Genomic DNA, 22,421 nt, shown 5'->3' with positions numbered 1-22,421 from the left:
ACCACTGCTGGTAGAAAAATACCAAGTTGGTGGTTGGTACTGGTGGCTACTTGTACTATTTAACACATAAGGTTTAACATTGTAAGAGCAGCTTTGTAATGCAGAGATTTCATCAGTCGCCCCGAGCTGGTTGCTTGTTGTGAGAAGAAGCTTGTTTACAGTTACAGTTACAAAGAAGCCCCTGTGTGGTTTTGGCACCCTCTCCCACAACTCTAGTTTTATATCTAAGTCCTGATCGGTAAACGAATATCTTAAAAGCCAGTAAAACACTCCAGACAGACCTCTAAATGACAGATTGTGTGCTGTTTTTTCCAAAGCCAGAGCAGAACTAACAAATGGCAGTAGGGCCAATAAACTGCCTGCAAACGTAGTTGTTTAAGTGACTGTTCTGCTGGTGTTCTTTTGTTTCCTCTAAAATCTGCTGTTTCTACCACTGTCCCAGGTACCTTTCGGCTGAAGTACGCCCCTCCTTCCGAAAGCCATGATTCTGCGGACTAGGCGGCGTGGACTCGTCCGAACAGGAGGTGCCACCGAGCTGCAGCCTCTCGCACTGCTGAAGTGTCTTATTCCACAACCCAGAGGTGCTCTTCAAATGGCTTTCTTACTCATTTTGGGAATGGTAGCTTTGGCTTTGCACTGATCGCAGACTCCGCCTGCGGGCCGAAAGGAAAGGACTCTCGCCAGCAACGGCGCGGATTGTCCTGCCGGAACCAGAGAGCGTCCGCGCCGGGGGGTGAGGGCGAGCGAAGAACAAGAGGCCGGCCAGCCGGGTCAGGTATGGCGGCTGGCAAGCCTCCTCCTTCACGGTCGGTCTGTCTGTGTTTCTTTACCTCTTCGACTCTCAGGGGAGGGGCAGCGGGTGTTCGCTGCAGGGCTCGGCCTCACACACGCACACGTGAGTGCACGTACAAGAGAGCACTTCATGGGAAAGTGGCATTTCTTGGACCAATGCCTGCCGGCAAGCCATCAGCCTCCATCCACTCAGGTTGTGTGATAAAGATCAGTTACGCTGAATGAATCTTTCTGCTTGGATATTTAAGCACAAGTAATCTGCGTGTACAGCCCCATGACAAACAGCTGGATAGCTGACTGTCTTTTCAAGAGTACATTTATATATTGGTGTATAGAACAAAAAAGGCAGATGAAACTGTCTGAAATAGATGTTGTTCCATAAGTACTGCAAACCTTTTCAAAAAGGGAAACTGCAAATGGGTACAACCGTCAATCTCTTGTAAAACGTATCATCCCACAGACACAACACCTGGCTGGTTGTCAAACATCTGTATCCAAGACCACCAAAATAACTGGATGAGGTGACGACTGCTGAGGACAGTTTTTTCAGGTTCTCCCTCTCGCCTGCTGCCAAGGACACCAGCCTGCTCCTCTTGTGAATGTTTTGCAGGATCTACTCTACAGTTGCCGAAGGTTGAAATGCTTGTGTACAGAAGTGCTGAACATAGTGTTTTAAACAGTTCGCAGTCGGTTCTGTTTTACAGCACGAAAGGCTGATTGAGAAATGGAAAAGGTCACCTGTATTTTTGCAACTGTTCTGGTTGTCTGTTGTCAGGATGCTAAACAAAACATAACCAGCAGGTCTGAGAGGACCACAGTAAAGCTAAGGGATTCCAGGTGGAAATAGTGCCAATAGCAGCCCATTTCCACTGGCACACCTGAGCCAGAAAAACCTGATTTGGCCTAGAAGAGGCTGGGTCATCCCTGCAATCAGAGCCCACAAACTGATGTCACACATAACGAACATGCTACCCAGGTCAATGAAAGGTTTCCTTCTGAAATTCACTCCAGAAATGCCAGTCCCACAGCTGACCACCAGTAGTAATAAAAGCATGTCCTGTATGAAGAAGAACGAATAGAAATAGTAACAGTTCCATCTAATTTTTTTACAAGTCAGTTTTAAATTGCAAAATAATAGCAACACTGTTTGTGTTGCTTTAGTGTAATCTTGTTAATTTTAAAGAAACGTACAGCTGGGATGTTGTAATAGCAGTTTGTTGGCAATAATAAACTCCAAACAGACCTGGACACAGTCATCCTGCTCTCTCAGGGGAACGTTTACTGCTCATTGGTCTCAAGTTGGGCCAAACTGTAATGATCAAATGCAAACCTCAGCAGAGAATCGGTGAGCCTGGCCCCAGCCAGTCACAGCCCTGAACTCGGGTTCAAGTGTTCCTGTGGGGCCTGAGTTTCGTGGCTCAGTGCTTTGGTGTGGTATGTCAGAGGAAATGAGGCAGGCAGAAAATAGGGTTTCTACTCCCTGCTGCTCCTCTGGATTGCCAGTTTAAAAAGATTTTAATCATGCTGAAAGAATTATAGACTGGGACCTATTCCAAAACTCTCTGGAGTTCTCTGGATTTTTTTTTCAGTACCTAAGGTGATCAATTTCCTTTATGTAAGACTGAAAATTTTAGACTTTTTTAAATATAAAGCTGTGGGTTTTGTAATGTGTATTATTTCTTGTGGAACACGTTTTTAGTGTGTCTGCGTGATGTTTCTGTTTGTGCTAGTACTGCTGTTTGCCCCGCCACTGAACTGTTGCAGCAGAAGTGCTGTTTGCAAACACCACGTAGTCAAACAGCAGGTTAGAGGTTAAATCGGTAAGGCGTACTGGATCTGTGAAAACACTTTGACAGATATAAAGAACACCACTGAGAAAATGACCTTAGGTTTGTATACTTAAAATAACATTTGGGCTTAAAAATATTTTTGCCACATTCTCTTCTAGATCCAGGATTACAGCTGTGATTCTGGGATGTTAATTCTTATGAATGTTCTGACTAAAGGCCTTGTCTGTAAAAGTAAATGAAAGTACTATATGTAGTCCCTTAAGGCTCTTGTAAGTAAAGACTTTGCCACAAGGTGGCGGCCTTGAGGACCTTGGGGAAACAGGTCACTTTACAGTAGCAATTCTGGAAATGGACTGGGAATCTTGATCAGGAATGGCTCAGGTGGGTGGGGCCTGGTGTATAGAGACAGAATGCGCCAGCTGTTTCCTTTAGTGTTGGAGTGCTTCTCCAGTTTCCATACGCAAGTAGAAAAACACTGCCAGAAGGGAGACCTACGTCAGGACTGGAATTCTGGTGTTTTATGAATACATTGGTTTATGTTTTTTTAAGGATGTTTTTTTTATAAACAATCTCAGAAAATGGCCCTCCTGCTGATGTGGGGAAAGGTTGTTTTTCCAAAGAAACCAGTCTAAGCGCTTCCCAGCTTCCGGAGGGGTGTGGCTGGAGGTGGGCTGAGTCTTAGCATGCCCTGTGCACAAAGAACAGCCCTGCCGCTGGACTGGGTGCTCCGCATCCTCTAACGAGGGCGCTCAGGCTCTCAGCTCGGTGGCCTCCCAGTGCAAGCTTTCTGAGGGACGGGAACAGTTGGAGAATGTGCTCCACATGCCTGGACATCACAGCTCATGTCAGATACCTGGCTTTGTCTTGTGTTTGTGAAAGGGACTGTCCGTCTGACAGCTCACAGGCATTCCTCTCGAGGGCGCCTCCAGTTCCTGGTGCTGAGCAGTCACCATCACACCTCTCTGTCCGTGCAAAACAGTACAACGTGCACTAAGAGCAGTGCCTTTTCTGATCTTAGACAACTTTAAACAAGTTTTATGAGCAGAAAAGGTTTTGCGCCATCCTGCTTCAAACAACATTATTCAGATGCATCCAGCGAGATTCTTCATCGTACTGATCAAGATGAGTATCTGTTACAACATCGCAGAAGATTCAGAGCAGCTCCTTTCCACTGCAGCATAGTCCCATCTTAGCCCACAATGTGGACTACAATTCAGCAGGCTGTGTTTTTATCAGGATTTCTTTTTAATAGGCAGGCGTGGTTTGCCATTAATTTTACTTGTGGAAATCATGTTACCATACACTGAGGTTAAACATTGAAGTACAACATATCAGCAGTGAGAGGCTGTCTGTGACAAGTCTTACAGTATATAATCCTAACAGATTTGTACGTAACAGTCAGGTTGTGCAAACTTTAATGTGAAAGTTCTCAAGGCGCACTGTCTGTGTATGAACAGCAATCTTGCTGTTGTCTTATAAAAACACAGATTAACATTGGTCTGGAATTTCCCGGATTGTCTCACCTCATTCACTCTTGGCGAGTCTGCAAAGCCACATCCTGGGATCCTCCGCAGGGATGAAAAATAATAAAACATCTTCTCCTGTGAGATCTGGATCTCATTGTGGTGTGTTTTCCTGGGGAGTGTTTAGTGCAGCGAATGCCTTTTGCAGTGAGTACTTTTGTTTTAAAAAGTGAGGGAAAGATTTTGTTGGTACAGTGCAGCACTGGTTCACAATACATACAGCTGCACTGGTGATGTAGAGCCGAGATCCCTGACCTGATGCTCACCTGTGCAGCTGTAGAAATGTACCAGGCCTCCCTGTACTGTACTATCAGTTGTACTGCTATAGTGCTCTTTCTTGCAAGTTCTATAGTCTCTGCACTGAACTGACTTCCCAGTGTCTACTCGCACATCTCCTACCTTGTGTACGCAACTTGTTGAGCCTGAAACATGACTCATACAGGCAGTAATCGCTGGCTGTCAGTGGATTGGGGAACTCCCGTGATGGCAGCGACTGTGGTTGAGACAATGACTGTCACATGCTGAGGAAGTACAGTCTTTTTAGATTAATACTTAGCCTTTCTCTGGCTCAATAACACCATAGTGGGTTATATTCTCAGAGTTTTAGACCTTGAGAAAAACTCAAATGACATACTCCATGTTACAGACTGTTCCAAGAGATGCATAGGTCCACCATTTCAGAAAGCAGCTGTCTGGAGGACTTGGCTTTGTGCAGTGTTTTGTGTTCTCATGCAGCTCACGCAGCTTGTCCTTCAGTCTCTTTTAGAGCCGATCTCTCTCACTCTGCACTTTTTTCTTGAGGGGCATTTGAGCAAATTGTTTCTGAAATTTAAGACCTAATAATGCCTTACCAAGTGTTCATCAGTTATTGGGATGCTTTAATGGCTCAGTATTATTCTGTTTTGTAATTCAATTTCAGAGGTAGGACTTTTAATGAACAAATACTGTAAACTGCCTTTCCCAGAAGCCCTGAAAAGCAATTCCATGGCTCCAGTAAATAAATCTAATGTGGTCCAGAGTATGGAAAGGTTTAACATAAACATTTTGAATACACTAAGCTGTGATAAACCTATAGCTGGGATATGTTTACACCAAAAAGATCAGTTTAAATAACAGCGCATCTTGGTAGGCCCGTGCTGAAGCTGTTTTGCTGATATAACAGTCTAGACTCGGGCTGCGAAGATGAGCAGGACACAGCTGAAAGAGTGGAGTGTCACTGGGTGGCATCTCCTTGCTTCACTCATCCAGTCACACCACTGCCCCAGCTCTTCCACCAGCTGCTGAATTCTTGTTGCATTTCTTCTCCAAGATAACGTGCTGTGGGAGCTTAACATGGGAAATGTGGGAAGCACCCTGCTTTCTGAATAAAAAACAGAAATGGGGAAGTGAAGATCCTGGAGAAATTGTTTAAATATCTTAAGATTTTCTTTATAGTATTTAAACGTTGTCAGAACTTTACATTTAACATGACAATTTGACTGAAATGTTGGTGTTGGTCTTGTTCGATGAAATTACAGTCTTCAGTGCCTCTGAAGTCTCTTGGACTTGGATGCCAAGTATAAACCAGCCTGTTTAGAACCAGTGTGACAATCGAAGTTGTGTCTGTTCTATCCCAGGACAGATGTGCTCCTTGATCTTCTGGAATCACCATACATGGACCATTGCAGGAAAAGGCTGGTTTTCTTTGTCCCGCTGGCTTTGTTGTCGGGACAGTGGTTCCCTGCATATTAAAGAAATCCTACGTTTGCTGCCAGGCTGATCATGAGGGTCCTCTTTACACCTGCTGGTGGTGTCACATACCCCAGCTTTGGTGAAGTGGGCAAACGCGTCTCGTTTTGTGTATATACTCATAGCTGTGAACAGGAAAGCGCTTTAAAGAAAAGCATGCATTTGGTTGGGCTCAGAGACATTTGGCTTGTTCTTTTGTCCTAACAAAAGGATGTTTTGGGGCAGTATATGCTTGGGGACTGTATGTTTAGACTTTAAACATGTATTTACAATCATTTATTTTCAGTTTTGTTTTCGTAGGCCTTACGGCCTGCTGCAGGAGAGAACAAGCCCTGGTCTTTCCTAGGTGGAAGCTAGGGGCCGACGGAGGGGGGGATCAGTACTGGGTTGAGGAATCGGTCTTCGTATAGGTTACTGGTACAGCAGTTTTAAGAACTTTTTTTATTTTTTGCTTAACGTTTTCAAAATAGAACATACCTTTTTTATTATATAAACATGTTTACTTGGTAACGAAGGGAAACTTGATCCATGCGGTTTCTTTATAAGTGCCAATTTTTGAGTATTCTCGCTCAGTGTGCATGTGGCCTTAAACTCTGAAAACCTTTTGCATTTTTAAAAGTATTTAATATGCATCCGATTGAACTTGAAGTGTAAATCTTTTGTTTTACAATGTCACCTTTTGTATTTTATTACTCCCTGTTTATTAAAAAAAATGTACATTTTAAGAAATGACTTTATATGTTGTACGAAAAAACATTTTGTAAAAAGTTTTTAAAACCATTTCTGTCTGGAAGTATTTTTTTATTTCCTTTAATTGTTTAGCCACAGATTTAATTATTTTTTTTATAATCAAGAACAAATTGGGGAAAGTATCTTGTTACAGTTGTTACAAATGGCATGGTTCAGATTCTTTGTTTAAAGGTTTAAATCGTACAACTGGGCTGGAGGTGCTGTCCAGGCCCGGCCCACCACTGCAGTTTTTCTTTCAGTTCTGACCCAGTGGTTAGCATTGCTGCCTCACAGTGCCGGAGCACCGTGTTCAGTCCTGGATGGGCATCATTGTGCCCTTAGTATATTGCCTCTGTGATCATGTGCGTTTCCTGTCACAGTCCAAAGACATACTTAAGACAGCTTTTCAGTGACCACTCAACTCTGTCACCCCCAAGTTCTGGTTCACTTAAGATGAACAAAAAGTCCTCGTGAGAATAGATGCTGCAAGAGAAAAGAGACACCTGCACAACAACTCAGAACAGTAATTTATTTTGGGGGAGGTGATTATTTATACAGTGAGCGCTATCCTTACAGACGGTTATTCAGGATACACAGTGTTTATTTACGTTTACAAGAACGCTCGTCAGTTTCGGGAAGCATCGAGCCCAGATCCAACCTCAAAGCACAATCGGATTTTTGTAATGTACAAAATACACAAGTCAAAACGTCAAACAAATGTACACAATGAATGAAAACTAAGAAAAAAAAACATGCACATACAAATAAAAGATTAATATTTTGAAACACCAGCCCTAAAAAGTCTTGTTAACAAATATGTGGTTTTAAAATTTGAACTTAAACAGGAAATTAAGCATAACCATGAAACAAGTATTTTAGATGAAGCAGCTGTTTCTAAACATTTAAATAGATCTTAGAGATGGAAAGAGAATTAAGTTTTATAAAATGACAGTTGCTCATACTTCCCTGCTAAGAGAGTTAAAATGATTTTACTTTCCAAGACAAACAGCTAAAAGGCTAATGTGCGATAAATATAAATCTGAAAAGATACACTAGAACTAAGGTGTAATACATCTTAACATTTTCAAAGCTAACGGTTAACTACACAGATGCCTTTCTCCGCATGAATCCTGCAGAATTTAAACCAAATGGCCTGAATCCTGAAGTACCTAACAGGCAGCATTGAAAAAAAAAAAGTTTCTTCAGTTTGCACCAATGCCAATAAAATAACGGTCTTGAACCACACTATTGTCAGTTCCCAGAATCCACTTGCCTCCATTCGCCTAAATATTAGCCTTTAGGTTACACAGTGATTCCTCAAAACCTACAATATAATGGACGTTTGGTGTTCACAGGAAATAAACCCCAAGTACCAAATTGATTGATGTACCCAACAGTCTATAATATACATTTTGCTCTCAAGAGATCTACTTTACAGCAAGGCAATTAACATGTTTTTTTTTAATACAGAATGATCTCTTACGTTAAGCAAAAAAAACCCCCATGATCCCTAGCAAGCAGACAGAGCATGCCTCTGAAGGGTAAATGTCGAGGCGAAGGGGCACCAAGGGGGGCTGGGGGGAGTGGGAGAGTGAGAGAGTTGTCTGTACAGACAGTTGGCAGCATTATGCTACTTTGCAAGGGTGCTGACTAGTTGGATCTACTTGGGTTATCTGTTCCAAGACACCCAGTTTTATCGGATGCATCTTTCTGGCAGACCAAAAGAAAAAAAGTACCCCGCCAGTCTTTGGCCTGTAACAAGTGGCCAAATCGGGAGGGTGTGTCGCAAAGACCTTCTTTTCCTGACAAGATGCTCGTTGACATTTGTTTCTGGAGGGGTGGGAGTCTTCAGGCCGTGGCTTGGAGCGGCGCGCGATGGTTACAGGCCGGCCTGTCCTCCAAAGGTCTCCTGAGAGGCGTAGACCATGTAGAGGAAGCCATCGTCATCTTTCTCGCGCTCGTACACCTCGGAGATGGGAGTGGAGACGCTCACCATGCTGTGGCCGTTCACCAGCAGGAAGAAGGCCTGGTTGGAGTTCAGCTGCAGGCGCCTCCTGGTGGCCACAGAGAAGATGGACAGCATAAGGCTTTTGACTCCACACCAGGGAAGCGGAAACCCATTCTCTCTAAACTAGGGGTCTCCAACCCTGTTCCTAGCAAGACCCGAGATGCATTTTACAGAACACCATGAATTTATTTTTTTTATCATATGAGTCACAGAATAAGCACAGCTTGCTTAAGGGCCCCTCGTTCCTGAGGATTGAAGAATTGATTTCAATCGATATTGTAAGAGGGAGGGAGGTGGAGATGAAATGGTGTATTTTTGTCAGAATCGCATTTCCCCAGAAATCTTATCAAGAAAGCAAACTATAGTATCTTTTAAAGAAAAGCAATATCCATTAGCTTGTCAAACGTGGGAATTCATTCAGGTAAAGGGACATTGTACCCCCATCCACAAAACTATATCAATTTACCTTGAGATTAAGTAACCAACAGTATAAGAGCCACAGCCCAACTGTGCCATCAATGCTTCTCCTACTGTAGTCTGACGCAGTGGATGACAAATTTACACAAGGGCTCTGAGTGACTATGTATACCACTGTCACAAAGGATGACAAATACATTTCATATCTAGTGTTACAAGTAAATCCTTTGGTTGAATGGTTAAATAAGTCATATCCACCTCACCCAGATTAGGCAATATCTCAGTGTATCCCAGATGCCAGAGAGTAAATGATTATTAATTGTGCCCATAATAAGCACCATGCTCAGCAGGGTTTTGGACAGGAGAATAATACAAATCTCAAATGTTATAGAAAAATACATTTAATTTTTTAACCCAAATATTAGTTTTCACAAATACACCATTCTCCTTCTGTGTTGTTCTCTGCAGAAGAGGCAGTCACAGTTAAATTTATTTATTAGCAAATTATAAATGTCTTGTTTCGCATGAACCTTCTGTATCACAGCAATGTCTAGTTTAGGTATGTTGCATCACAGTTAGCACACGTTCGCTCCAGAACAGAAGCAGAACCTCATCTGTCATGGCTATCAGAGACTAAATTCAAAGGCTTCGATTAATAAAGTACACTCAGCTGCAGAATCTCACTTGTATGTGAAAAGGGTCCAACGTCTATAAACTGATACTTGACTTAGTCACCGACCATACGTAAGCCCACTCTTGCACTAGAAAAACTTTCTGGATGCATGAAATGTATGAGATCACATTGTAAAAACATGAATATTTGGAAGGCCACTTCAGTGACAGCCCCCTTAGTGATTTCATTGCTCCAGAAAGGGTACTTTTCACTCTGGCGAGACTGTAGCACAGATTTCTAAACGGGACACAATGGGCCAGGTTGCCTGGTCATCTTTGGAAGCAGCTGTCCATGTAGTGGCAGAGCTTGAAAAAGCATTGCAGCTTGTTGCCACCTCCAGTGTAGTCGGATGCCAATGGCTACAAATCAGACATTTGTCAAACACAAGGCAGCACCTGAAACCCTGTAGCACCAGTAGCCTGAGCTACATACAATTCCCAGATTGTTTCTTCAAGACTTCCATCCCAAATTTGCAGCAGATAGTACCATACCTGATGATCTTGATCAGTTCGCTCATGTTGACATGATCAGGGACCAGGAATTTGGTTTTGTCCAGGATAGGAAGCTGTTTCTCTCCCTTGTATCTCTCAATGATCACCTGAAACAAAGCAGAAACTCTTAGAAAGCCCCGTTTCAGGATTGTGCCATCAGGACAGAAGACATGTCGGCAGCTGTGAGCTCTAGAAGTTTGACTGGTAGCCGTGTCCCATGCAGGGTGTCTGGACTGGTCAACTGTTAAGAGTTGTTTGCTCTTATTTCTGTCTGTATACCACAGAGGTATTTCATAGATTTCTCTTTAACAAACCTGCAGAAAACTTAAGATTAAATGTTAAAATAGTGTAAAAGTTAAATCAAGAAATGTTCTTGTGGCTAGGACTACTAGTCTTTGTGGTCAAGACCCCATTGGGAACAAAAATCAATAAAACACTGGGACTTGCAGAATCAGAAGTAAAATCCACTGATCTAAATTTAAGTTGCTAGACTACAGTAATGCTTTGCTCACTAGTGATTCAATGTATTCTTAAGTTTTGGGTGTGTAACAACTCAGTGGCCTGAATTTTAACTAAACCTTAATCACATTACATGACTAGCTTGTTACTGGTTATGACTAGGAGTTTAGATTTTTTAAGTCTTAATTCTAAGGTTCTCCATAGATTAGCACCCAATTACACAGATGATCTTTTCCACCCACAAACATAAGCTTCAATTTCATGTCTTTTGTATGAAATGAATCAAATCAAATGAATCATATTATTCAAAACTCCAGCTCTGCCCATATACATTTTAAACATAGTTGGGAATAATACAAGAGTTGTTGTAGGCTGACAGTGAGTATCCTGCAGTACTGTGCTGCCACAGCTCTCTCCAGTCCCAGTGCACAGATGGGAGGCTGGTGAAACATGATACTCTAGGGGTCTAAGGGTACAGTCTCATACCACAGCCACATTAATCCTACAGTGCCATTGTGGGCGTCTTGCAGATTGTTTTTTTAATCCCCTTGGGAAAAAAACTGCATTAGGTCCTTAAAACCATTTCCTTTTTGATCCACAGGGTGTAATTTCAGGCCTCTTGTTTGTCTAACAAGAATTTTAAATTTCATTTTAAAAGTGTGTCGTTTGTGTAGGGTTAATAATGATTGATCCAGTGGTCCTCTCTAAAAGAAGATTCATTTGCTCTTCCTCTGCTAGACACGCATAAAAGGCATTTCTGTGACAAGGCAAAAAATCCAGCCCAACACAAATCTGAGTGTACCATTTAATCCTCACAGAGCCTGTCACATGATCATACACTGCTAAACGTGAATGGACCATTTACATGAAATTGGTGAGGTTAACAGCTTTTCTAATAATGGTGCCTGGCTTGCCATGTTAAAAGCAATACAGTACATCACCTTAAGGGTATGCAATTAATACACACTGTTATATGGCATTTTAAAATGCTTCTTTTTACACTGCAAGTCTTGCATATTGTTAGAGATAATCTTTATGCCACAAACACTTGTTTACTTGGGAAGAAACCATCATGCAGAGCAAAGAAAGTTCTACATTAAAGAATGGGACCAAAAAGGTATGAGTGCTATATACAAACTTGTAAGACAAATACATCTCTAGGGCCTGATGGTATTCTGCTAAATGCACTTGAGGAAATGAGGGCTGTTATTTATAGACTGCTAATAAGTCTTCACATTTTCACTGCAGACAAGGGGTAATGCCCATTGACTGGAAAATTGCTAATGTAGCACACTGGCACAAAAAGGGTGACAGAACTGAACTTAGTAATTATAGACCAGGACATGTTATTTCTATGACATGTAAGGTTATGGAGAGAATTATTCGACTAAATTAGACAATTATCTGTATGGTAACCACTCTAAGGCATACTCAACAATGCTTGATAAAATGTAGGCCTTGCTTAACTAACCTATAAAGAGTTCTATGAATAAGCAACAGCAGTAATACACAGAGCATGTGATATAGTATATTTTCCATTAGGATTCTGATAAAAGTTGAGCTTGAAGCTACTTCTGAGAAATATATTGCAGACATCGTGCTCTTCCAGAGGACCGCGCAGAAATAATCAAGGGGCAAACAATGTTGGGATACCTTAGTACAGAATTTGTACTATGCAACAGTTACACTAGAGCACAACGGAAGCAACATGAGATTTTAAGATTTGGGAAATGGAGGCACTTATTTACTCAAACAATTGTGGGTTCTGGCACAAGGTATCCAACCATGCTGTTGAAGCCAATATACTGCTTTCTTTCCAGAAATAGGTGGTTGATTTCTTTGAGTCAGATGGCTACAGAGTAAATGAGCTCAATGGACTGAATGTAATCCTTTCATGTGTATCAACCCCAGAAACAAGGGGTTCATCTCGTTACTTACAGGGATTTTGGTTGGGTGCTGCTCTCGGATCAGCCTGACATCTTCCACGCGTTGTTCTGTGAACACGAAAAAGAGTCAGGCAATAAAAACCAAAGGACATGTCGAGGGGTGAATTCACACAGGACCTCCCTCATACACCAACCTCAGCATTCTCATGGAAATGAGATCATCAGAGTAATTTTTATTCTGCTGCAACAACGAGTCTGGGACCAACGGAGAAGGAACTGAAAGCCACAATGGGCACATCCCAGACCACTGAAATCACCCTGTGGCATTCTGACCTCTGACCGCATATTTCCAGTTTTTTTTATCTTCAGCACTGCAGCGCCAAAGACCTAAGGTACCCGTTTCTTACCAAGCAGTCGTCTCAAGGTCAATTTCTTTCTGTCCTCCTCTTTAGCAGCTACACATGCAGTACAGGGTGCCCCAAGATTTAATTCAAATTCTGATCTTAACCTGGCCAGTGAATATTATTGCAATTGTTATATTCATTGCTCATTATGGTGTTTCCAATTAAAACCTCTACTTGCCACTAATAATGAAAACAGACTTTTGCTGGGAGGACAACAGTACAAAGTACAAGCTCTTTGTTTCAGAAAGCACCAGCTAACATCTCTACTCAGTCCATTAAAAGACAAGTCACGGATCCATTCACTACCATGGTATTACCCAGACCATTGTTCTCCAACCCAGGTCAAGATCAGACTTAATCCAGCTGGGTTGATAGTCACAGTCAATCTGGACAAGACCAGAGTTATGGTTTTCCAGAAGAAAGCCAGACCTCAGGGAAACAAGTACAAATTCGCACTCAACAACAACAACACATTGGAGCACTCATCCAGCTACACATATCTTGGTCTCACCATCAGCTCATCTGGGAGTTCTGACCTGGCAGTGGGCACTGAGGGAGAAGGCACTCAGGGCATTCTATGCAATAAGAAGGAGGCTCTTCAAAATAAATCCACCAACAAGAATCTGGCTCCAAATATTTGAAAGTGTAATCCAACCCATTGCCCTATACGACAGGGAAGTGTGGGGTCCCCTCACAGACCAGGAATACACTCAACAGGACAAACACCCCACAGAAACTCTGCACATGGAGATCTGTAGAAACATCCTCCGTGTGCAGACAAAAATACCTAACACCGGGTGCAGGGCTGAATTAGGCCAATACCCGCTATTGATAAACATACAGAAAAGAGTATTAAAGTATTGGCTACACCTAAAAAACAGCAACCAAGCTTCCTACCACTACAAAGCCCTGCTGAGCCAAGAGCTGAGCCCAACACACACACACACACACACACACACACACACACACACACACACACACACACACACACACACACACACACACACACACACCATAAACTGGAATGCTACAGAACCCTAAACAGACAATACACACTAGTTGAATATTTGACCAAGATAAGAAACAGCAAAAAGAAACAGACCCTGACAAAGTACAGGCTCATTGACCACAGCCTGGACACACACATTGGACACAGGCAGACCTAGCTGCCCAGATAGGACAGGCTGTGCTCCTACTGCCAGCGGGGAGAAACAGAGACAGAGGTGCACTTCCTACTGCACTGTGACAGATACTCTGGGATTAGAGAAACATTCTTCCCTAAATTTAGAAATCTAAGCCCAGAATTCCCACACCTGCGAGAATCACAACGGGTCCCAATCCTACTGGGAGAGGGAGGAGGGAAGTCGGTTGAACTGGCAGCCCAATATGTCATCTCCTGTCACAGCCTGAGGAACAGTGAGTCTGTCTCCCAATAATGCTCCATCTGTCTACAGTATATGTAAATATTATGATATGTCTTTGTTGTAAATGTCTGTAGATTTTATTTTACTTTTATATTTTGTTATGTTGTGTGTTAATTTTGTTATTTTGATTTGCTTTGGCAACACTGATTGCACCCATCGGTCATGCTAATAAAGCACCTTGAATTGAAATTGAAATTATAAGCAACCATCACAATGTGTATTTCTAATTGGCTGACTGTAATCAATTAAGAGTCTTACAAACACTCCCTATCTTAAGATAAAGGTTGATTCAGGGTGCTCTACAGTATAACCCAAGGAGACCCCTGATATAGCTCTAAAAATAATTGTACAGAAAATACAATTTTAAATAACAGTCTCCAAAATATATGGCAATGCAAACATTTAAACTGAAACTCAGGTACGTTTTCAAGTGCATGACAAACTCCATTTATAATAGCTTTGCAGAAAAATCTTGAGAGATGTTAGTAGTTGCTAACACTTAATCTTCCAGAAAAAAAACTGCTCTGGTATAACGGGAATTCAATAGAGTAAATATGATCTAAGCAAAACGCAGAATGCAAACGGTTGTACACAAGACCTCCAACCTTTCTTAGGCTACGGGCGAGTGCACAGTGCTGCATCAGCTTTGCCATCTGTACACAGGTTTCAGTTTTCAAGGCAGCCTTCCCAGATCACTTCAGACCCAGGCTAGAAATCTAATGAAACTGCAGATTGACTGCCAGGCTGCCAATGAGGACTCCTTCAGAAAGTGCCTGTGGAGCCCCTCCCGTCAGCTCGGAACACACTGAGGAAAATGTGAGGAGTGGGAGGAGGGGACTGAGCTCAGTGCAGGCCTAGTGTCTCACAGAGCCTGGCTGGCTTTGATTGCACTTTCCACCACAGAGCCACCAGCTCACTAGCTGAAGCTTCCTTTCCAAAGGCAGGACTACAGCTGCTAATGCAATCGGGGAAAAAAAAATCAAAAACACTACACACATGTATTGCCAAGCTAAAGTAGGTTTTAGATGGCTAAGACATTACAGGCTTCTAGAGCTCCAATTGCACATGTAAATACTTATTGCATAAATAATCCCAGACTCAATCAAAACTTTGGACCAACCTCAAACTGCAGGCTTCAAACCCAATACTTGATGGTGGTTTGATTGCAAGAGATGTGCCCGAAGGAAAAGCACCATTAAGCAATGGGTCAGTAATGTGTGATCAACAGGCAGTTTAACACTCATTTTCCTGGGTCAAATCAAAATTGTCAGGACGGAACAGCCAAAGTCTCCATTAGCAAAGTTGTCAACACACCAGCTGGGGTGGGGGAAGCAAAGAGTTTCATATCTCCCAACAGGTCCAAATTAATGCACCATACTGACCGGGGTTTCAGGAATTGGCCGTGGGCCTAACGTACAGGGGCAGTAGCTGTGACACCAGATACAGCTTTATCTGTGGTCTGATGGGCTGCCCCAACACAACAGGAGCTATTCAGGTGACAATATCAGTGTGACATGCAAATACTCCCTTTCCCATTTGGTACCTCTGGCTAAGCTACAGCAATACGTCACCCACAATGGAATAAATGCTGCTTCTCACAGCAGGGTAGCACAAAGGCCCCTACTACTGCCCAGCCAAGGAGCAACGAGATGCAGTGTCACCTGAAGAAGGCTCCACGGCCGAAACGTTGCGTTTTCTTCTCTTTTCAGCAGGGAATAAACCTATTACTTGTTCCTGGGGGAAAATATGCTGTATAATCCCCGTGGGAGGGGCCATGGGCCCTGAAGAGAAGTGACTCAGCCTGTCACAGGACAGCCCAAAGTGGGGTTCTGGCACGCAGTCACTCCACACACACACATCCACACCGCAGATGACCAGCCCACTGCTGGAACAGAGCAGCCGCCTGCTCCTGGATGACCTCGCCACAGCATCTGAACATTTTTAACCTCTCTCCGCGCGAAATGATTAATCAGCCAGCCAATAATATTAATAAGAGCCCCAACCATTAAACATTTCGCCTGCTCGTCTCTCAGCTTTGATACCTCGGTGGAAGGGCCCCGTTGTTAAAAGATGCAAAGCTCTCTGCCGTGTGAAATGAAATCATGTCTATCGCGCATCGTTTTCGAGCGCTAACAACTGCTGGTAACCAGTATCTGCTGCTTCCTGTCCGTTTTGAAGAAACCAACAGCTTTTTTTCCCCCAACGTGTAATTCAGTATTGCTCATAGTCACAAGTCCACCTGCTGAGTTTTTTCTTCCTTTCACTTTCTTTTTGCTTCATTTGTATATTGTGAGCGCTGGTGTACAGCGCATGGAGTTTCTTGAAATAAAAGAGCGCAGAACTATTGGCTAGGTAGCGGTGGTCCGGAAAACGATCGTGCTACTTGTCTTTTCAATTTGCTAAAACAAACAGTTTTACCAAACGGTTTTATCCTTTGCCCCATTACTTGTAGCGGTGTGCGATTGAGTAAAAAAAAAACAAACACTGGCCATCTGCTCTTATCCCTATCTCTCTTGTTTGAAAAATATTACGCAGTTTATATTTCCCCTAGCCCCCGCACAAACAACGTTACAAAGTCCAAAATGCTTCCAATGTAGGAAAAAAACAAACAACATCTGGATCAGAACAGGCCAGTATAGAGCTACGGGTCAGGTATTTATTAAACGACAAGACCAAACAAAACAACTGAAGGCGTGTAAAGTTAACTGTTAGTAAACTTGTTGTAGCCACGGGAATGTAACAAAAAATGTAACGGTTAAAAAACGGTATTTCCCCAGAAACGTTACACAACGTTGTTGCAATACTGGGCACAAATAAAAGCTGACCGAGATGACAAGCGCATACCATGCGAAAATTTTAAAATAAATGCTGTTCGCCCATCACTCCACATGGGAATCGATAAGTGGCGGATGCTTTTAGATGTTAATCTTTTTTCCAATATTAGTTGAGTATTAAATCGGAACTCGGAAAGAGATTTTAGACTCGACTCCGAGGCCCAGTGTTGATCAAACTCCCTCCCCATCCCCCAATCCTGCAGCGAATCTACTGCATTTAGAAAACGTTTGGACTGGGGGTGTTTTTTAAGTAACCCATGGTAACGTAATAAAAAAACACTTTAAAAACTGTACTTTTAACCTCAACATATAACATGTAGCCTAACTTGCGCACCAGGCTACAGCTAGTTTCCAGGGCGCTGGTTATGTAAGCGTTACCCTTATGACTAGACACTTAAAAACAATTTGACAGCCACCACCCTGAGGGTATAAATGTTCAGTTTTTTCTGTACTAGAACGCTTATCAACTCTAATATGCTTTAAAATTCTTACAGTGTTTAGTCACCCAAACGTTTTCCTAAACGTTCACGTAGCTACAATACTGTTACAACACACTAATAAGGTCAGAAAACAAGACATGCTAGCTTCACTGTCGTATATAACGAAAGCATTTACACTAACACAGCAATATTTACCTTACTACTAACTGCCAGCCCTTGATGAAAATATAGAAAAATAACTGTGCCTACCAAATGTCCGCCTTTGTTTGAAGGTCTTTTCTGAAGGCATAGTTATCCGTCGAGGTTATATATACCGTCTTGCCTTCAAGACCAAAAACACCCGACGCAAAACAGCGTGGTCTACACGAAGCTTAACAATAAATCGACAGAACCTCTCTCTCTTTCCTCTTTCGTGTGTCGTTTCTGCAGATTTCCACCTTAACTAGCAAAACAAACCCGTCAGCTGGCCTGTGACGTCAGGTTTGAAGGAGGGGCCGGGGCTGCGCTGTGGGAGATGGACCTATTCTAGGTCGAAGTCCAGCAAAAAGCGTACTTGTGTTATTCATGGAGAACAGGCCGAAGGTACAATCCATCGTAATGCAGAAAAGCATGAGCATATCTTACACTGTGATGATCTGAATTTGTGCCTTCATGAAATCGGTCTCCTTATAGTTGCCTTTGCAGACTAAAGATATTGGCACACTTACTGTTGTAAACAAAATAAAGTTGAACAGATTCAAGACATTTTAGAAACTTGACTCGTTTTCAAGAAGGCAAGACACCTGAAGAAGGCTCCACGGCCGAAACGTTGTTTTCTCTCTTCTTTTTTTCAGCATGGAATAAACCTATGACTTGTTCCCCTGTAGGAGTTAAGCACGAAGAGGTTCTAAAATTTCTCCTGTAACAAATTACAAGTTTTGGAATGCATGAATAACATTAAAATAATATTGACGGATAGATTTGATGTGTGCATTTTACAGATAACTATTCTGATCGCCACTAAATGCCCTGCAGTGTTCTTAAGTGAACGACGTTTACAGAGCTAAAATACATCCAAAGTATGTACTTGACGCTTTTATTAGCAGACCATTCTTGCAATTAAAGGTACGATGAATTGGTTAGCACTGTAATGCGACTATAACAATTCAGTGTTAAAGTCTTGTGGGAAGACACGAATTTCCAAATTGGGTGTCTTTTGGCATCTAAAATAGAATACTAATGTCGTGGGTTTCATACAAGTTTAAAAGCATCATGAAGGATCGAACAAGATCTTCAGAACTTAATATTTTAATACCTTCGCAGTTTTTATTCTCATGGCGCCTCACTCGATATTACGTGCGTGCACGTTCTTATGGTACGTTATGCTCGTCCGCTGAATATTTAAAGGCAAGGTAAAAGCTCCGTGAAGTTGGCCCCCCTACAGACAGCACAAACGATGAAACCCACCTCATTCGTTAGTGCCACGTTTGTGCCGGTTTGTGCCGTTGAAAGTAGAGTTTGTGCTGCTTTCGTTCCCGAGATATAGAGCCTTGGTTTTCCGGTGATCACGTGACCATGCACGGTGACTTTGACCCCTAGTGATCCCGTCTGCCGAGTTCAAGCGCTTTGTGAGAGTTTAGCTCGTACCCTTAACATTTTAAAGATAATCAATTTCCATAAACATAGGAGCCTCCTTAGGTGTGAATAATACTAAGACATTACGCATGTCAACAAGTTAACCACCTATGACATAAACAGGTGGTTGTAAGGTCTGTAAAATCACCGTGATTGTATGATCTATGGTTTTTATTTCCTAAGGCGCGTTTTCCTTTTCTTTCCCTACCGTGACACGCAGTTGCCAAACGCGTAACTGTGAGATATCATCGCGACAAGACCTCCACAGCATGTCATGATAGGGACCCCATGTATATCGCATGTATATTGCGGCAGTGTATATCACAACTTGCTTCGATGCCACCCTGGCACCTCTGCCGCAAAAAAGGTCTCATATTAGGACATGATATACCCAGATAGGACGTGTGGCGATATTTGGAATTATTATCACGACATGAGGTCATCATATCCTGTCAGGGTATGCCCTATCGCAACATATGGACTCCATGTCGCGACATGGGGGCGGGGCATTTGGTCGGGTATGTCATATCGAGATATAGAGCCTTTCATGTCGCGACATGAGCGTGACTGATTTTGTCATATCGCGATATATAGGCTCCATGCCAATAACTACATCGGCTTATTTTTTAACGTCTTTATTGATTCACAATGTCCGTACTCTTCGAAATAAATACATTTTTAATTGGCAATATAATTGTTTCCTCTGCTTTCTGTAATGAATACATGGCATTTGAACAATTTTTAATCGTATATTTAAGGTAGGGGAAACACCTTCTGCTTTGTACTTCAAAAATGAATAGAAATGTCAAGTCTATTATCATTATATTATTATGCTCGTGCTTCCAATTTTGTTTTTACTGTAAAATTATATCGATCTTGAAATTAATACCTAAAGTGTGAATATGGGCTCTCGTGTTATACAAGCAATATATTTTCGAGAACATGGTTAAAAATGAAAAGAAAACACCTAACCCAATGAACTAACATAGTAACACCTTCTTAAATGTAAGACTGTTTATTCGTGTAAAGGCTGCAAAGTCTGGAATCAACTGATCAAAAGATCAGAACTGAAAGATCTGGTGGTCGTGACTTTGCTGTTTTGTACGTCACAGAGTGACGTCACAGCCAGGAAAAGACGACGCTATATGGAAATATATTGAAACATCCACCCCACCCGACCAGACAGACTCGGAAAACAAATTGCCCCCATTGTTTTCATCACAATCAGGAGTTCAAGTACCGAGTTTGTTGGTACCTGTAAACTTCCTTGTAGATAGTCACATGATTACCCGAGAAAACAAGGCGCTATATCATGGAAACGAAAGCAGCACAAACTCTACTTACAGCGACACAAACCGGCACAAACGCAGCACTAACGAATGAGGTGGGTTTCATCGTTTGTGCTGTCTGTAGGGGGACCAGCTTCACGGAGCTCAAGGAAAATCCTGCATGGTGTTTTAAATACAATATTTCGGACGGATTTGAATCTTGCGTTTTGCGTTGTGTTCATTATGTTTTGCAATAAAATATTAACTTCAGAGTAACTCGTAAAACTACTGAACAATCTAAAAGCAGTAATACGAAATACGACATTAGAACTGTTACACGCAACAAGTGAAAATGAGCTCTTGCAGCTTTTCTTCAGCTCAAGACAAAGTCCTCATATGAGAGACCTTTGCAAACTAGCTGTCATTTGAACAGGAATTTGCCGACTTTCTAGACAGTGACGAGATTATCGCCATATTCAATTCCAAGCCCCGACACCTGCGTCTGGTCTAGAAGGCCATAACCTCACAACAGAGGTAGGCACTGATTGTGTGTTCGCCGTGGCACAGTAGCGTTTGGCAGCCTAGGTAACTGTTGCTTAACCTATGTTTGTTAGAGAGCCACCACACATTCCAATAGCTCCAGGGTTAAATTGCAGTTATCTGCAGTGACACCTTTGTCCCTCAAAAGCACGCATGTTCAGCGCCGTCAGTACAAACTAAACAAGAGCAGTCATTGTGCAGACTGTCCACAAGAGGGCGGCATCGCAGAAAATCTGTCATGGGTTGGGAATTCCGAATCTTTTCAGGGTTGAATTGAAAAAACCTAAAGGTTTTTTGAGCTGTTAAGAATACAAAGGGTTCTCAAACAGAAAGATCAGACTTGCTGCCTTTAAGAATCATCTCTTGTTCTGCACTGTGTCTGAAGTACACTCGTTTTACTTTAAATAATCAGTATTGGCCAGTCTTGGCATGTCCACTGAGGGGGGAGAGTGAAATCAGACAATGGCCCTTCACATCTAATTGCTCCAGTAGTTAGCAAAGTACCCCCAATGTCTTCATTCGTGCAGGTATCGCAAATGGGACTGGGGTACCTCAGACCTTGAAATGACTATAAACAGAGCATGCCTGGGGCAGTTATACTGCAAGAACTACACACCAGACGCAAGCAGGGTACGCAGTTACTGAACACAGACTGCAGTCCGTAGCAACTTTCATGGCACAGATGTGATTACCAGTTACACGACTATAATCTGTCATTCCTGGAAGCAGAGGCGGTCAGAGATGTTCCAATGCAGGGTGCGTTTGTCCGTTTTCACTTTCAGAGACCAGAGCCTGTACAGAGGTTCTCAATACAGTACCCATGCCTCCCAGGTGGAGCTTGGACGCCCGTGCTGGATGACCTCCTGCTCCCAGGAAGGGGTTGCTTGTCAGGGGAGGTGGCTGCTGTGACACCCAGCAGGGAGCCCCCAGGAGCAGCCCGACCTGCTGCTGGCACACTGTCTCTGGCCACATCACCCTGACGGGCAGCTGTGGACAAGTCTCCAGGAGCAGCCTGGCTAGCAGAAGACCGGGACAGAGACCCAGTGACCGTCCATTCACTTGATATCCTGATAGCCCCAGGCGCCACACTAGTATCGGCTCCATGATGCAGCTGGGCCTTTGTCAGGGCCCACGGGCATTCAGCCTGCTTCTGAGAGTGTGCTTGTGCTATACACTCTTATGAAGTCCAGTTACTGCAGCTGCGGAACACGTTCTTCTTTCGTTCTCACTTTCACTTTGCTTGGCTGTTTTAACGATAATGAATGAAATAAAAAAGGAATAAAACGACTTTGGAATTTTACTGTCGAAATTCGAGCTACACAGCTCTCGGGTGGCCAGAGGAGAATATTTATCACTTCTTTCTGATGTGTTCCCGGCGCAGAGACGCCCGCTGTCGGAGCC

At 42.8% G+C, this 22,421-nt stretch overlaps 2 protein-coding genes across 2 annotated transcripts in view; one reads left to right on the top strand and one right to left on the bottom strand.

Annotated features, from left to right (window-relative positions):
- zcchc14 (zinc finger, CCHC domain containing 14) overlaps positions 1-6,613 on the top strand; it is a 55,038-nt gene extending 48,425 nt beyond the window's left edge. Inside the window, exon 13 of the mRNA XM_088613986.1 lies at positions 443-6,613. Coding sequence (XP_088470112.1) covers positions 443-498 — 56 coding nt within the window. The 3' untranslated portion in view covers positions 499-6,613. The remainder of the gene's footprint in view (positions 1-442) is intronic.
- A 464-nt stretch (positions 6,614-7,077) lies between these two features.
- On the bottom strand, positions 7,078-18,036 carry map1lc3b (microtubule-associated protein 1 light chain 3 beta). Its single transcript, XM_088613991.1, has 4 exons — positions 17,848-18,036; positions 12,549-12,604; positions 10,152-10,258; positions 7,078-8,616 (listed from the first exon to the last, which is right to left on the bottom strand). The coding sequence occupies exons 1-4, from the start codon at positions 17,885-17,887 to the stop codon at positions 8,442-8,444; spliced, it is 378 nt and encodes a 125-aa protein (XP_088470117.1). The 5' UTR covers positions 17,888-18,036; the 3' UTR covers positions 7,078-8,441.
- Positions 18,037-22,421: the final 4,385 nt, after the last annotated feature.

The sequence above is a fragment of the Lepisosteus platostomus genome, chromosome 20, assembly GCF_059453375.1.
Source record: "Lepisosteus platostomus isolate fLepPlt1 chromosome 20, fLepPlt1.hap1, whole genome shotgun sequence".
Classification (NCBI taxonomy): domain Eukaryota; kingdom Metazoa; phylum Chordata; class Actinopteri; order Semionotiformes; family Lepisosteidae; genus Lepisosteus; species Lepisosteus platostomus.
Note: the sequence above shows the minus strand (reverse complement) of the source record. Positions and strands in the feature narration are given on the sequence as shown.